Here is a 16,793-nt window from a genome sequence, read left to right as displayed (position 1 = left end):
ATTTCATATAGCACCTACTGTGTCACGGAAATTAAGAATTAACAGCATTTTACCAGACCTACCACAAGACATGAGAAAAACATTTTTTTCAAGAAAATGTTTTACGAGGATGAATGTATATGGACAAACGTACCACCTCAAAATATGCCAATTCTTTGAACACTCTTGCGACAGCTTTTGAGTTTCTAGTAGACGTCATTCAAGAGGGCCTGCAAGCCCTTTTTCGTAAGGCGTAATCAGGCCGTTTTAGACTTCGTAATTCGTAGGCAGCCTCCGCAAAAATCACCGTAATTCGCAATTGGACATTAGCCGCAAATCGTAATAAGTCGTAATAAGCTCTGAGACTTTAACGTAATTCGTAATAGGCGGCGAAAATTTTGCGTAATTCGTAATCACTACCCCCCCCCTTGCAGGCCCTCATTCAAGCAATCTATTGTGTCTCCCGTGCCCTTATGCAGAGCGTAGGGTGGTGCCCATGTCCATTTCTGTAGCCCTTGGGCGACACACAGTTGTGCAATGCACTACAGCAGGGGGCTGGTCCGCTGGTAGTGCTGTGTGTTTGACCTTCCCACACCCTTTCTCATATGTGCTGAGTGCTGAGTAGAGAAAGAAGTGTGTACCATTTTTAAAGTCTTTGGTATGACCCGGCCGGGGTTTGAACTCACGACCTCCCGGTTACAAAGCGATCACTCTACCAATTGAGCTATTGCATCTAGTGTGTGCTACCTCAATAAGGGTATGATAAGACTGATAGCATCAATGACGTGCGCACGAAATTAGGGCGTTACGCAGACATTGTATTGACAGAACTGAGTATATCTACAATAAAAGCTGTTGTCCTTCCCACACAATGTGTACACTAGGAACACGTACGTTTGCCTTTTATCTTCAGTTCAAACAACTTTCTCCGAGCCTGTAACAGTTACTCGAGTAGACTAGACCAGACTGGTAAGTTGACTTGTACCTTATGTTAGCTTCCTTAAGAATTGTTCTGCCTCCTTACCATACTGTAACGTATATACTAAACGCTTTTTTTGTGCTGTATTTCGATACCCTTTCCAATTTGTCCGCAATATCAATAGCCTCATGGCCACATCAATAGCCTTGGGCAATTAATATTACTGTCATATCGAAGAAGCCACCTCATGAGCTGCAAATCCGGATCGCCGAGGTTCAGCTTTATCACTTTTGAGTTCTGATGGCTACAGAAAAAAAGAGAGTGACAGAGACGGTCCGATAGACAGAGAGAAAGTAGTCGAGCCTCCAAATTGCAAAAAGTGCACAATTGCCCAAATTTTCAACAATAAGATAAAATCAATCATTCTCCAATGTAATTTTGTGACTTGTTACAGCATTTGACACCACCCGACCAATCATGACACCCATCCTCCTGTTCTTCGTTGCCGTGGCAACGGCTGCACCAATGAGAAGGCAGACCAGGATACTGGATGCTAATGGCGACGGACTGATCTCCAAACCGGAAGTGACGAGTGTCATGACACTGCATGATGCTCTTGTAGCCTTGGACATAGACGGTACTTCAATATAGCCTCTACCAGGCCTCGGGAGGCGGCTGAAAAGAGTAGAAATCGGACAAATAGAGAGATAACATGCCGGGGGAGTTTGGTCGGCTGGGAGAGAACAGAGTGCAATAGCCTCTACCCGGGTGCGGCAAACTGTTCTCTCCCAGCAGATCAACTCCCTTGGCATGTTATCTCTCTATTTGGCCGATTTCTACTCTTTCCGACCGCCTCCCGAAGCCTGATAGAGGCTAACTTCAATGTACATTTCACATGTAGACAATTCATGTGGGAGGGGGCACTATTCGTGCTAGCTGTCACATTTAGTGTAAGTCATTTTAATATTTTGATACTGTAGAATTTCGTGCTCAAGCAGGCAGTGACAGATTACCAACCACCGACGAGAATCTATAAAACAGCATTTGCTTTAACAACACAGCTGAAGTTTGTACGACTTATGTAGGACTATCCCAAGCATTCTCTCAAATTTTCGATGGTGTGACTGGACCCTAACTAATATGATTACGATGCAAAATTAATAATCGCTCATTGGTGATCGTGTTATAAATTCCACAAGAGACTGTATAGAAGAATAGAAGTTTGTTGCCTTATCCCAGAATTGATACTTAGGTTTACGTTAGGGCACAGTCACATTTCCAAGCCGGGGCCCAGCCGGGTTGTTTGCGTGAACGAAAAATAAACAATTTGTATTAAGAGTATACACAAATAGTGCTCAAGGTTAATTTTCTAAGACTTTTTGTGTGTTTTGCTGTCTTATATCATAATTTTCGTTCCATACGACTGCCTGGCCGGGCCCCGGGTTGGGAAATGTGACCGCGCCTTTGCAGAAGTCACCATACGCTGCATTTTATACAGATGTTGGGCAGCTTTTTGTTTACTCGTGTTGTTCTTGCAGGCGACCATTTCCTGTACCTGCCGCAGATCGTCGAACTCTTCGGGGACGGGTCGATCTTCTACCTGCTGAACAGCAACGGCGACGACCATCTCAGCTTCGGCGAGGTGCAACATGGGCTCACGCTCAGCGAGTTTTTCGACCTCTTCGACAAGAACGGTACGTTTTTGTTTCTGAATTCCGTGGCACATCTATACCGGTGCAATAGCTCAATTGGTAGAGTGCACGCTTTGTAACCGGGAGGTCGTGAGTTCAAACCCCGGCCGGGTCATACCAAAGACTTTAAAAATGGCACACACTTCTTTCTCTGCTTAGCACTCAGCACATATGAGAAAGAGTGTGGGAAGGTCAAACACACAGCACTACCAGCAGACTAGCCCCCTGCTGTAGTGCCTTGCACAACTGTGTGTCGCCCAAGGGCTACATACGGAAATGGAGATGGGCACCACCCTACGCTCGGCATAAGAGCATCTGAGACCTTCTGTGGCACATCTAGCCACGAGCTGTTTGAAGCTATCTAGTAGTGATGATGCCCCAACTGTACTTGGTGGCAGCGAAGTCCACTCTACGATAGTTCTAGGAAAATGTACCTCAATCCTGTTTGAAAACTCTGGTACTTGATTGAGTTGAAGGCTTGAAGGTATTGTCTCTCTCTGTTAGCAATGCTACCCATTTGTAACGGACACCGGCAACTTGGCAGTCTATCCCTGGCGACATATTCTCATGAAGGAATCCTCTGTATCTATAGAGTCGGTATAACTAACCCTCCGTGTAACACACCAGCTTCAATCTTAAGGGATTTACTGCATACATAGTAGTACAAACGTAAACTTAGAGTCGGAGCCATGCATATGCATATTCAATGTGTGCAGGTGACGGAGTCCTGGACACCAGTGAATCGTACCAGATGAACTACATCTACAACACCATCCAGAACCCCGACGCTGCCATCACCAACGCTCTCGACGCCAACGGAGACGGCAAGCTCTCCAAGCTCGAGGTTCTGGGCGCCATGACGCTAGAAGAGTCCATGATCGCTATGGACGCAGACGGTACGAACATAGCCTCTACCAGGCTTCAGGAGACGGCTGGAAAGAGTAGAAATCGGTCAAATAGAGAGATGTCAAGCCTAGGGGGATGGTCTGCTAGAGAGAACAGTTTGCGGCTAAAATGTTCTCTCTAGCGGACCAACTCTCTCGGCATGTTGCTGTATCTCTCTACTTAACCGATTTCTACTCTTTCCAGCCGTCTCCCGAATCCTGCTAAAGGCTAGTACGAGCACACGCTGCATCAAATCTGACATACAAGCATGCGTGAAGCTGTGATACAAGAATAACACGTATAGCTTGCGCAAGGGTACCATAAATGATTGCCATGGACGCAGACGGTACGAACACACAATGTATCAAATCCCATATATATGCTTAAAGGACCGTAAAGCCAATGTACGAGCACAACACATAAAACTGACATAAGGGTCCAGGCATAATACATAAAGCATGGACCGTAAAGCCGATATACAAGCACAACACATTTATAAAGCTGGCATGAAGGTCCAGGCGTAACAAATATGCGTAAATGTACAATAGAGTCGATATACAGGTATAACACATGCAAGCATAACACGTAAAGCACGCTTAAGCATGCATAAATCCCATACACAAGCATAGCGCATAAAGCTCTGGCCATGGATAGTCCTGGCGTATCCAGAACCGTGCCTGAGGCAAATCTACGTTTTTGGACACGCGGAGACTATCCAGAACATAGCCTGATCCTAACCCAAACCCATGGCGTGGTACTAGATATAGGCACGGTTCTGGATACAACGTAATAGACCCATCACTTAGATAACTTCTTATAGTTCCCTTGTGAAAGTATCTATAAATCTACTCTCCGAGTAGAGGTTGTGGGGGAATGATAGTTAGCTTTTTTAATTTTATATATGGCTTTTTTTTGTCGCTACCCCCACCAACGGCCGGCGAGCTTCTCTGGCTAATGGATATTGCCTGGCCAATTTGATACTGTCTTTTTGCCTCTAAAAGGGATCTGCTTGAAGATTACCGGTACCATAAATCCTACTCGTTTTGTCCATGCAGGGGACGGTTTCTTCACCGTACAGGAGCTGATGCCCATATTTGGCGATGTCACCCAGGCAACTTCTGACCAGCTGGACACCAACATGGACGGCCTGCTGTCATTCGACGAGGTCACATTCGGCACCTCGCTGGACCGCATCTTCGATTTCTACGATTTGGATGGTACGTTTTACTATTGCCATTTTTAAAGCGCACGTTTGAAAAACAGTAGAAGCAAATCATGTGGTATGCTGTAACCCGACATTCAAATTTTCGACCGCAGCGCAGGGAAACTTTTGCAATGGCGTGTTATAACCGTTATAACCCTGAGTTATACGGCTAGTTATTACACGGGCCGAATAAACCCTATCGAACGTTATCACGGCCCCGATATAACATTCCGTGACAATATGGAACTTAATTTCGACTTTGACACATGTCTATTGAGTTGATAGAACTTCAACCATGTATCCCAATTTTCAATGAAGAGCGAGCAGCAGGCCTGATCAAGCATTTTAATGGCTATCTGATGGCGATTTAAGCATTTTATGAACAAAGGCTGAAACAAAGGCGTATCGTTGGCAAATGTTGGCGAAATGTTGGCATACAGGGGATGGGTACCCGACTGGTTTTGGAAGTGATCAAAGTATTATGAACAAAGGCTGAAACAAAGCTTGTATTGAAATGCTGCCATACAGGAAATGTTGGCTACCTGACTGGTTCGGAAGCGATTTAAACATTTTATGTACAAAGGCACGAACAAAGCTTGTATTGAATTTTACAGCTAAAATCAAAGAACCCATATATTATAGAACTAGTGGGTAAATTCGTCTTTCATTGCCTAAAAAGAAGAAGTCAAACCCAGTAAAACTAGTACCATGTATGTTGTAGAATATAGTATAATGCTAGAAGTAGATATATAGTCTCACATACCACTGAATTTTCTTTTTTTTTTTCTGATGTTTGTAACTGCAATTAGCCTTCGGGCAAGTATTTGCAATAAAATTTCTTATTGAAATATTCGCATGCATACAGGAGATGGCTATCTGACTGGTTCAGAAGCGGACGGGATCTACTACGTGTACACCGCCATTGTTAACAACCCCATCCTGGTCCACGGAGGTCTGGACGCGGACGGAGACGGAAAACTGTCCCTGCCGGAGGTGGAACTCGCCATGAACATACACGACGCGCTACTCGCCTTGGATCAAGACGGTAATGGTCGTCTTTATCTGTACCTGTATAACCTTTTTAACCGCCAATTGGAGTAACACCGGAGATCTGTATCTGTATCATTCTGTATCGCCATTTTGGCCACATTTACCCAAGCAGAGGCGGGCACTTGAATGTAGATACCTCCTAACCTTGTCTGAGTAGCCTTCCTTGAAAAAAAATAGGTCTAGTTTTAGCTCACTGAAGAGCTAATCTCCCGCTGGTCGTAACAGAGAAGACAGACGCTATGTACGGTGCATACGGCTTCATTCTACCTGGGCAACTCCCCTAGCTCTTTTCGACAAGCACAATGAACAGTTGACCACAGCTAAACGTCCCGTCCTAGAGACTGCGACCCCTTCCAGCAGCTTGCATGTCGGGTGAGCGACATCAGCCAGGAGTCGAACTACCAAGCTGTTAGTCCAGTGGCAGGGCCACTAACCACTGGACTACGGACGCTTGGAAAGTATCACTGAATAAGAAACGGTGTACGTTTTGCCCCATTGGCGTGCCCCCTTGCATCTTTCCCTAGACTTGCGTGCAGGCCTGATTTTGTTCCCATTTATTACCGAGCGTCTTACTTATATTCCTTGCAGGTGACAACCACTTGAACGAGCAGGAGTTCGTCCACTACGTGGGAGACCAGCTTCTCTTCCACACACTGGACCATAACGGTGACCAGACGCTTAGCTTTGGGGAGATGCACAACCTCGGGTTGGACACTCTCTTCAACCAGTACGACAAAAACGGTAAGAATCTAGGAGGGCGATTTTACAGATGGATTTCTGACCATTGAGGGAGATCACTTTAGCCTGGGTGCCATACCCAGTAGTATTCGGCCGCTCTATAATGTCGCTAGCTACCAGTTGTAAGCTAGCGGGCTAATACTACTGGGGATTATCAGGCACCCAGGCTAGGATCACTTTGAAGTATCCAAAATTTGACTGGCATGTTTTAACGATCTTCCGGTGATATCGACGGCTTTTCAGTGATTTCCAAGGCCTTACAGTGATACTGAAGGCCTTTCAGTGATCTCCTAGGTATGACAACGGCGTCTTAATGGTCTTTGAATGACTTAAGATACAATCAAAAGTCTCATCAATTTTACAATTTGTCCAACGTCTACCAAGACATTGCAAAGGATCTCAACGATGTTCCGGGCATCTCTGAGGTTTTTCAATACACTTGCAAGGATCTCAATAATCTGCTAGGTCTTCTTACGACTTGACAATTGTCTTCCAACCATCTTCATGCAAGAGCTTTGCCTGCATCTTAACCCTTTTTCACGTTCTGCTGATTGTTTCCAGGTGACGGTTTCCTTGAGGGCCTGGAAGCGGAAACGATGCTGCACGTGTATGACCTGGTTCAGGCCATGAACGCTGCCTAAGGACAGCCTGATGCTGACAGTAAGTATACATGTCTTCTTTATGTCTTCTGTGAGTAGTTTCACCATGCCAGGTTACCTTGTGGAGATTTGCGGTTAACAATCCTTACAACCTGGTACAGGTTAGGACTATGGGTATGGATAGGAATTATGGATACACTAGCTAAAATATTTGGTAATGTACATATGATTGTATTGTGTGTTTGCGTGTGTTAAACCTTGTATGTGCGGGACCTCTTTGAAAAGCATTGGGGAAGTTACCCTGCTAAAAATAATTCTTGGTGTATTCTCCTGAAAAAAAAAAAACAACTATATAATGGGACAGGACTGTAGAATCACATATAGAAGTTTTTTTTTTTAACTTTAAATACTAGGAGTAATAAATTGCCTGTACGAATATAATGATGCTTACTTTCTTTTAATTTTCAGTTGTATCCTGTGGTGACCAGGGGTTTATTTTCTAACTCCAGATTCGTCATCAACAAACAATTGACAACTTCAGACAGATTATCACGGCACAAATAAATTCCTTCTATCTTTTATATTGTTTTCTTGTCTTACTTACATATCTTTGTGTAAAACAGTAATACTTTATAGGGTTATTCCACTCATACTGTGTATTTTACATAATCATATAGTTAACACTCACATGCTTGTAAACCTCCTGATGGCTTGACACACCAGGTTTGTACTGTAAGTATATCCTGTGTATGACCAGACTGTAAAGTTTGATCTACTTATTTCATTAAACACCACTTACTCTGCCTTTATTTTTTAAGTGTGGTGGATTCTTTAATGTGCTAGGCTCTCCTCAAACACAGAACATTTCTGACTTTGTCTTTTAAAATTATGTCCCTTTCGAGCAACCATTTGAGTAGGTTGAAATTGCACTCTCCACTACTGCAAATTGTGTACACATTGTGCGCTTTTTCATAACTGACACCTGTTCAAAACACCTAACTTAGACTAAAACCTCTAGCCTAACGTGGTCTAGGTAAGTGGTTGCCAACTACTGAACCACTGCATGACATGCATCATATTTGGCTTTAATTTAACTAGTGTCAATTGAAACAAAAATTTACCTTGTGTCAGCTGTTATATCTACTTATCTACTTATCCCTAAGATGCACTTAATGCACACTTCCAATATCCAGGTGTCAAAGATATTCAGGCCTAATTTCTTTTGTGTCCATCTTGGCTTATCTGACAGAATTATGTTGACATTACCTCATCATTCCACAAATGTGGTAAATCTTCATGAATAACATTTAATGATAATGACTTGAAACTGTAACAACAGAAACCGAACCAACCAACATAACATGGCACAATCTCCGAGTTACCTGTACTCATCTCCACAGTCCCCTATGACTGCCATAAGGTCCCTGCCCCTGCTGACTACAGCGTGAATCCTGTCAATGTCATTCTGTGTGAGGTCGAGGGTGAAAGTTCGAAGGTTGTCCTGGATGTGCTCAGCACCCGGCACTCCCAGTCTGCACCCCACTATCACACCTGATGGGGATGGGAACAATTAGTTTAAGCGTATTTAGAATTAAAACTTTTGGTCCAACACAAAAAAGTTCTCTCACCTAGAGCTTTTGACCAGTCACTCTGGTCTTCCTCAGTAGACTGACCCAGTGAAGCTTGTCACATGGCTTCTTTGAAGTGTGACATCAACACTGGGTCAAAGGTATCTGGTAGACGATGTCAGCCCCCGTCGCGGTTCAATGAAGGGTGATGGGCCCTGATGTATATGGCCTCCTTCACCTCTCTCACAAGAAATAGTCTTGTTCAGTGTCCAAAATCCTTACAGTGTCAAGTGAAACGAAGTGTCCGGCTGACTCTATGTGGATGCATTGAACCGACGATACATCATACATGTATCTCTTACCTCCAACTGCTGGCTGGTCCAGGATGTATTTTGTTGCTACGTTGGCAACACTGACTCCATGTTCATCTGCTATGGTCTTCAGCACCTGGAAAAGAACAGATGTAAAGTAAGTTGTGTACAGCTGATGCAAATGTTGGTGAAAATACACACATTCACTCACTCACTCTCTCTCACATACACATACACACACTCACACACATACACGTACACACACACAGACACACACACACACACACACACACACAAAGACACACACACTCTGACACACACATACACACACACATACAAAGGTAGACCTCAGGTGTTCTTCTCACCTTGAGTAATTCTTGATGGAGGTTCCATCCTCCCACAGCGTCCACCATGTTTTTGTACTTCCCCAAGGACGCAGTGGGAAGGTCACAACGAGACGTGGGTTCCTTGGCCCCAAGATATTTCTCTGTGAGCAGGCCGCCTCCTGGAAGAATGGAGAGGGAATATTACTGTCTAGTACTTTTCTGTGTCTGAACACTTTTTGGGTTTGGTAAGGCACTAGGAATTTGGACAGTGCTATTTAACTTTGGCTCCTAAAACTGTTACTTCATTTATGTACAGCAATCTTAGTTTTACAATATATAATATATGAATCTTTATTATATTTGCATATTCCTGTCCAGATGGACTAAACACACCATATGTAGTCTCAGGCATGAAAGACATGGAATACAGAATGCTAACCATACTACATTTTAACGATAAATACTAAAATTCTATCTAACACTGTGTACTATTGTTCATCCTCAAGTAACAATGCAAAATAGTATGGTACCCCTGTATCACATACAATGTATGCTATATGTCTGTTTAAAGGTTATTACAATCTGGTTGAGTGACAATAATCTGAGGAAAAGAAAGTCAGTAAAAATAAAAGGAATTTCCAGTGGGTACCGAGGGTTCCGTATGTGAGGAGCTTTATTCCATGTGCCGTACAAAATTCCGCCATCTTCTGTCCTGGTCGCCTGTCTATGAGGGAATACTGTACCTACATGTAGTGAAAGAAATGTATTTTGATTTGGGCCACATCAGAATATTTTGTTGGTTTCTGAAAATTGTGACAAAATAGCAAGATAAAGACAGATCTGACTAGATCCACTTCTTGAAATTCTGTGAACTGAGAATAGAAGTTCCTCTCTGATTCGTTTTCATGTGGACTTTCTAATTTGACATCCTGTAACAGTTACTCACTACTGTCAAATGTTACAGGTCTCCAACAATTATTGCTACATCCTAAAACTATGTTGCAAAATATGTTACAGTTTATAAAAGAAGTTCATCCTAATTAGTCGTTGTTCTGGCCGTGCAACCAGAAACTCCCAGAAACTGAACTGCCCACGGGTCAGAACAAACCGTTACAGTAATTCCCCTATCCCATACATGTGTTCATTACTGAACAAATACGGACAATAATCATCCCTAACCGTCTAAATATAATGTCTGGCATTTGTAAATTTTGTTTATACTGTTCATCGCGAAATCAAACAACTCTTGACACTAAACAAATTGACTGCAATTCAGTGATATTTTCACTGCGATAGCTCAATAAAGATATCTTGAATCTTGAATCTTGTTACTGTTAGTAATAGGTCGCTACCTGATTGGAGGAAATTGGGATGCCTTTGTTCATGATTTCCTCCAGTCGGACTGTGTCGAAATTGGTCAGGGCAAGCTCACCTATGGATACAAGAAAATTAAGGTTAACCAACAGTTGATCTTCTTTGAAAAGTCTGAATTGCGTTAGTATTTACACACCATTGAGCTCGTTTTATAGTATAATACACAAACAATGGGCATTTACAGTTTTAAAAGTAAATTCTTAATTTCTATATAAAACAAATTGGCATCTCTTAAAGATTAAAAGATTAATTACCTACTAAAAACTCGTAGTTTAACATAAATTGATAACAAGATAGGTGCAGGGTAAACATCAGATATGAAAATTCGAAATTCAGAAAGTTTGTTTACAGTTCAGAGTTCACTGTTCCTTGTTGAAAAGGTTTACAAGGTATGGGATGGGAGAGTTTTTCAGTCTGTTGGTCCGACAGAGAGGTGTGTTCAGTTTCTGCTTGTTGCGAGTGTTTCGACCAGATATTTCCCCTCTCGACCTCGGGAGCCAGTCTCTGAATGTAGACTCCATCAGTGACCGCGCAAACTTCTATATACATCCTATAGACTTTTACTTTTATCTTTTTTATTTGCTCAGTGATGAGCACTTAACAAGACCCGTACTTCATTTAAAGGTTACAAGTTACATAAAGAAGACTGGACCAGTTAGTCCACTGGTATTGCTAGGAGTGTTGTGTGTTGTCTTTCTCATTGATACTGAAACATCTGTTTAGCAGAGAAAGAAGCGTGTACCATTTCTGAAGTCTTTAGGTGTAGGGTTAGAACTCATGACCTCCTGGTTACAAACTGAGCACTCTTCCTAATTGAGCTGTTGCACTGATACTTTATTCTATGGTTTTTATTGTCCAAACAGTACCCGTGCAGTCGCAGCCTTTATACGGCTGAATTGATGCAGGGTATCACATAATAATCAATACAAATCACAACAATTACAATAATCAAATAATACACATGATACACATATTTGTGCCACAATTATTTTTTGTGGAACTGTCGCAAGGGTCTGTGCGGCTGCCATTCGGCGCCACAAGGTGACCTCAATACGGCTTTCCCCAACCGAAGTTAGGTACCCATTCACACCTGGGTGGAGCAAGGAAAGTCGTGTTAAGTGCCTTTCCCAAGGGCACAACGTCGGGGCTCATGTTCAGACATGTACCGGGTACGACTCGGAATCGAACCCGGGTCTCCCCGGTTCATAGTCAATTGCTCTAACCACTACACCACCCGACGCCACCATTTGTTTGATGCAGTAAGTGAAGTTAAATGACTGACCGATCTTGCCCTCAGCCTGTAAGTCTGCCATGTGGCCCAGGGCCTCCAGGTAACGCTTGTCAGAGTAGTCCCACCAGTGGAACTGGAGACAGTCCAACCTGTCCACCCCCATCCTCCTAATGGACCGGTCGATATTTTCTTCCACCACCTGTACACAAGTTAGCAAAGATTAGATTTTTAAAAAATTTGGTAAAAATTGTCAAAAAGGTAAGAGTCTGAATAAAATGGCCAATTCACCTCTAGTGCTTCAGCAAAGTACTTCTTGCCATATTAAGAATAGTCCCTAATAATTGTTACAACAATCTGTCAGATGTTGTACGTTGCATAACTGTTACCAGACTGAGTATAACCCAGTATTTCGAGCCCTGTTATATTGACACAACATAACCTTTTACCTTCCGGGCCATGTGTCCAGGGCGAGGCACCCATTTGGTGAGACCCTGGACTCTGCCCAGAGCTTCTGCACCCCGCTCAGCTTTCAGCTAATAAACACAGGAATAGAAGGAATTCGAAACAGTGATTAATATATATTATATAAATCATACAGTGTATACCTGGGACAAGTAGAGCTACAAGTAGCTACATGCCCTGACTCTGTATCTATCTATTTATCTAGGTCAATATATAGATTCTTTATTGACACAACAAAAAAGTACAGAGACTTTTGTATGGTCTTTTATACAACTTAACTAAAGATCTAACAAAGCTAAATACATGTGTGGATAACGTTATCTTACGTACAGGGTATATGTATGATGTAACAATAAAGGTTAACTATTCTCTAACATGTGTTCTCTATGCATAATGCTATACAAAAGATAAACTATGTCATAACAATTGTTGTGCAATAAACTAATGGTTTGACTATCAACTACAGTAATCATACAAGAGCTGAGTGATAATTTGTCTTAAGATGCTACCTTTAATACAGTAACTACAACTGTACCGTTACAGGATAAGGCCACAGCAATTTTTGTCACTTCTAGCACTGCCTTCAATGGCAGTCTAAGTAAAAATTGTAAGGAAAACATCATGTTGATGTTCCAGTTCATTAGACTGGGTGCCTTCCTCTGTAGTTACAGCCTGCTCCCTATTGTTGCTGGCTACCACTGTAGAAAACTACAGAGAATAAGCACCCAGGCTACCAGTTCATTTGATTTTATAAACAAACAGAATTGGTGTGGCCTTACCTTCCTCAGAAAAGCGCCGTAGAAATCTTCGGCAGGTCCATAGTGGTCTGCCATGTCAAAGGTCTTTAACCCCGCATCCACATAACTCACCATCTCATTCACTATGAGATAAAGGATAATACAGTCGGAAAAGACAATACATGTAGTAAATTTCAGGGCAGAAAGACTGACCAACACTCTTGGTGGCACACTTGGGATGGAACTGAATTTCAGTGTTGTGTTCATGGTTGGTTACTAAAATTTTTTTAACAGGGCTGGCTTTTGTCTTGGAAGTTCATCTGCGTTGGTAGAAGTCGTTATGAAATGAATTTGAACTGCAAATCCCTACACATTGCAATATGTTGGCAATTACAGTTCAAAATCATTTCAATGGGCAGGTTTTTGCTTGTCTTTTCACTGACCTCATCTCATGTATGATAGTTTTTCTTTACCACTTCTTTTCTTAGTGAGACCAGTTGAAAATAAAAATTATTCAACATGCAACAAGAAGTACATGTATTAAACATTGCCAAAACTGTGCATTTTCTTAGGCCATCAGTTTCTGCCCTGATTTTTTGGTACCTTTTTGATGAAAGCTCCATATATATCCTCAGAGGGGCCATAGATATCAGCCAGGTCAAAGCTGGTCAGACCAGAGTCATAGTAGTGCAGCATGGCATCAGCTGGGGGAGGGGGGCACAACACAACTTGATGATGCTAGGGATAAAACTGTCCAAGCTGGTAATTGTGATCTGGCAGAATCGCTGACTGTTTAAGTTTAGTTCTTAACTCGAGTCCCGGCTGATTGTGATCAGGATGGTAGAATGTGTTGAGGTGGTCTCTCGTTTAAAAATCTAGAATTTCACATCAATGCATTCAGATGAAAAGTCACCAAGCATGGATCGAGGTTGAAAAATTGTCTCTTATGTGAGTATCCTCATGCACCAAAAATCCTGATCACAATCTGTCGACAGGGAGTCTGATCGCAGTCTCTACTGGCAGATTCTATACTATATTGCAATCTCTGTCCTGACATTATATTTAAATTGTACATTCGGTTATAGTCTGCTAGACTGAACTGCCAAAGAAGAAGAAGTTAAAGTCTCCACCAGGCCTTCCTACAGGGGTACAGTTGCAGAATTCAGCAAAAAAAAAGGGTCCCAGAAATCAGCCAGGAGAGTCAGTCTGCAGGGTGGCTGAACTCCCCTGGCCAATTATTTTTTCTATATATTTGGCGGAATTTTAATGCTTTTAACCTGTGGTATAAGTCTGGTGGAGACATCCAGTTATAGAGTTGTTTGTTTGTTTGTTTATAACTCACCTGCCCTGTGCGGGTCGATGGGCCCGTGTGCCCCTGACACCTGCCACATGCCATTACAGAGTTGTTTGCTTGTTTGTTTGTTTGTTTGTTTGTAACTCACCTGCCCTGTGAGGGTCGATGGGTCCGTGTGCCCCAGACACCTGCCACATGCCGTTACAGAGTTGTCTGCTTGTTTGTTTGTTTGTTTGTAACTCACCTGCCCTGTGAGGGTCGATGGGTCCATGTGCCCCCGACACCTGCCACATGCCGTTACAGAGCTGTTTGTTTGTTTGTTTGTTTGTAAGTTACCTGCCCTGTGAGGGTTGATGGGTCCGTGTGCCCCCGACACCTGCCACATGCCGTTACAGAGTTGTTTGTTTGTTTGTTTGTTTGTTTGTAACTCACCTGCCCTGTGCGGGTCGATGGGTCCGTGTGCCCCAGACACCTGCCGTTACAGAGTTGTTTGTTTGTTTGTTTGTTTGTTTGTTTGTTTGTAACTCACCTGCCCTGTGAGGGTCGATGGGTCCATGCGCCCCCGACACCTGCCACATGCCATTCAGGATACGTGTGATCTCCAGACCCCCCCTTAGATGCACCTTTGGTACACCCGCCATCCTACATACATACACAACAATTTAAAGTACAAGATACATGATTACTTAAAGTCTTAACTTGTTTTCGCAGTGTGTAAAACACTGAATTAAAATCAAATTTACATGTACAAAAAATCTTGATTGAAAAAAAAATGTTACAATGGCTAAACTATTGTCATTTTAAATGGACGCAGTTGTATAATATAGGTTGCTATAGATATGTAGAAACAGTTTTTTTTTTTTAATACAGCTGGCCCTAAAGAAACAAAGCTCATTCATCCTCAACATATTTTGTGCCAATTCTGCAACAAATACAGACTCTCAATTATATTGAATCTAGCTGCGGCGACTGTTGCAGGGCTTCTCTTGCTTGCAGTCTTTTTCTGAATTGCTGTTGATGTAAAAGACTGCAAGCAAGAGAAGCCCTGCAACAGTCGCCGCGGCTAAACTGAGTCAAGGAAACCAGCACCAAGAGACAATGTCTAGCAAAATATTTATACAGGCATTACACATTTGTCTAGGGCCAAAGGCACACTGTCACATACAGTTCTCCAGGGTAAGGTGGAAGGTGCACGGCCGCGGGGACGTCCCCGTCGGTCATGGATTACAGACTTAAAAGAGTGGACTGGTGTAACAGCCAACCAGATGGCCAGACTGGCGGAGGACCGCCAGCAGTGGAAGAACTTGGCCAAACATCATGCTGCCCCGACGGCTGACTAAGCTATGGGAGAGAGTGAGTGAGTGAGTGAGTGATTACACATTAGAACAACAACAGATTCCAAAATTATTACAACTAAACAATGAACAGCCCTGTTAAAAAAGACTATTCTTCAGAAAAATATCCATTGCACTACAAATATTGTACGCAATGTATATATAAATAAGATATAATGAATGTAAATATTAAATGCCCACGCCCCCCACCCCCAAATATTGAGTCATTCAAATACCACCCAGTATTCTTTCATGCAATATCATCAAAATAAAGTAAATGGGGTTTTCATGCATTCACATGCCTATAGGCTGCTTGTTTAATCCGAGGAAAGGACAGAAATATAACAGAGCAAGCCGGTACCTACTTGGTAACACTGCAACACTCCAAAGTTGTGTAACTCAACCTTTGACCTATTCCTTGACCTTTGACTTATTCTTGCGCCATGGCATGGCGGGAAGACGGCAGCTTTACAATTTTTCATCAATCATAGAGTGTGTGAGATCTGGACATTTTTTGGTAGAATGAGGTAAGTTTTGAGCTTAGGTAAGATCCTCAACTACTGTTTTGCAGTTTGGGGGAAATTTCCGAGTCATTTTTGGACGCTAAACTTACATTGGAAGCCACGGTCAAGGGGTCAAACCTAATTTCTCTCCGAAAAGGTGAGTTGATAGTCCATTTTGTAACAGTGGGGTTTATCCTCCGCTAACTGACCATACTAAATGGTCGTGCGACCTTTTAGTGTAGTGGTTAGCGTTGGTGACCGCCAAGCGGACAATCCGGGTTCGATTCCCGGTTGTGACCTGCTTGCCCCTTTCGGTTTTTACACATTTTAGCCAAAGTTGGCAACTCGGCTAAAAACTCGGGAAGGAATCATATGTGTGTTATATGTGAATACAATGTGTTAGATGTGTGATATAAAAAAAAAAATTGAAAATAGCAATATGATGATATAAGTTAATATAGCACATATATGATGATAGTTTAAGTATCAGTGTCGCTGTGTTTCTGTTTAATTCAGCGGTGCATTTGATAGTCAATCCCTGCTTTTGTATGATTTTGTCTAATTGAAATTATTATGTAATTTCTAGCT

General features: G+C 42.5%; 2 protein-coding genes across 2 annotated transcripts; one reads left to right on the top strand and one right to left on the bottom strand.

The window, feature by feature from the left end:
* Nucleotides 1-863: 863 nt before the first annotated feature.
* LOC109485791 lies at nt 864-7,624 on the top strand. Its single transcript, XM_019789476.1, has 9 exons — nt 864-948; nt 1,353-1,535; nt 2,437-2,592; nt 3,306-3,485; nt 4,530-4,691; nt 5,544-5,723; nt 6,317-6,469; nt 7,028-7,126; nt 7,534-7,624. The coding sequence occupies exons 2-8, from the start codon at nt 1,376-1,378 to the stop codon at nt 7,105-7,107; spliced, it is 1,071 nt and encodes a 356-aa protein (XP_019645035.1). The 5' UTR covers nt 864-948; nt 1,353-1,375; the 3' UTR covers nt 7,108-7,126; nt 7,534-7,624.
* A 621-nt stretch (nt 7,625-8,245) lies between these two features.
* Nucleotides 8,246-16,114, bottom strand: LOC109485796 (flagellar radial spoke protein 5-like). Its single transcript, XM_019789480.1, has 10 exons — nt 16,068-16,114; nt 14,898-15,010; nt 13,117-13,217; nt 12,322-12,408; nt 11,927-12,074; nt 10,623-10,702; nt 9,920-10,013; nt 9,310-9,449; nt 8,996-9,080; nt 8,246-8,616 (listed from the first exon to the last, which is right to left on the bottom strand). Exons 2-10 carry the CDS (start codon nt 15,007-15,009, stop codon nt 8,444-8,446), a joined length of 1,020 nt encoding a protein of 339 aa, XP_019645039.1. The 5' UTR covers nt 15,010; nt 16,068-16,114; the 3' UTR covers nt 8,246-8,443.
* Between the last annotated feature and the right edge of the window lie 679 nt (nt 16,115-16,793).

Source organism: Branchiostoma belcheri, unplaced genomic scaffold, assembly GCF_001625305.1.
Source record: "Branchiostoma belcheri isolate BF01 breed outbred unplaced genomic scaffold, Haploidv18h27 scaffold78, whole genome shotgun sequence".
NCBI lineage: Eukaryota > Metazoa > Chordata > Leptocardii > Amphioxiformes > Branchiostomatidae > Branchiostoma > Branchiostoma belcheri.
This window is presented reverse-complemented; position numbering and strand designations above follow the sequence as displayed.

Coding starts and splice junctions, on each gene's coding strand:
- LOC109485791 (XM_019789476.1), top strand. CDS start 1,376: ATGACACCCATCCTCCTGTTCTTCGTTGCCGTGGCAACGGCTGCACCA. Junction 1,536..2,436: donor TGTAGCCTTGGACATAGACG/GTACTTCAATAT, acceptor TTGTTCTTGCAG/GCGACCATTTCCTGTACCTG. Junction 3,486..4,529: donor GATCGCTATGGACGCAGACG/GTACGAACATAG, acceptor TTGTCCATGCAG/GGGACGGTTTCTTCACCGTA.
- LOC109485796 (XM_019789480.1), bottom strand. CDS start 15,009: ATGGCGGGTGTACCAAAGGTGCATCTAAGGGGGGGTCTGGAGATCACA. Junction 12,075..12,321: donor CTGGACACATGGCCCGGAAG/GTAAAAGGTTAT, acceptor ACTTGTGTACAG/GTGGTGGAAGAAAATATCGA. Junction 10,014..10,622: donor TCCCAATTTCCTCCAATCAG/GTAGCGACCTAT, acceptor CACTACATGTAG/GTACAGTATTCCCTCATAGA.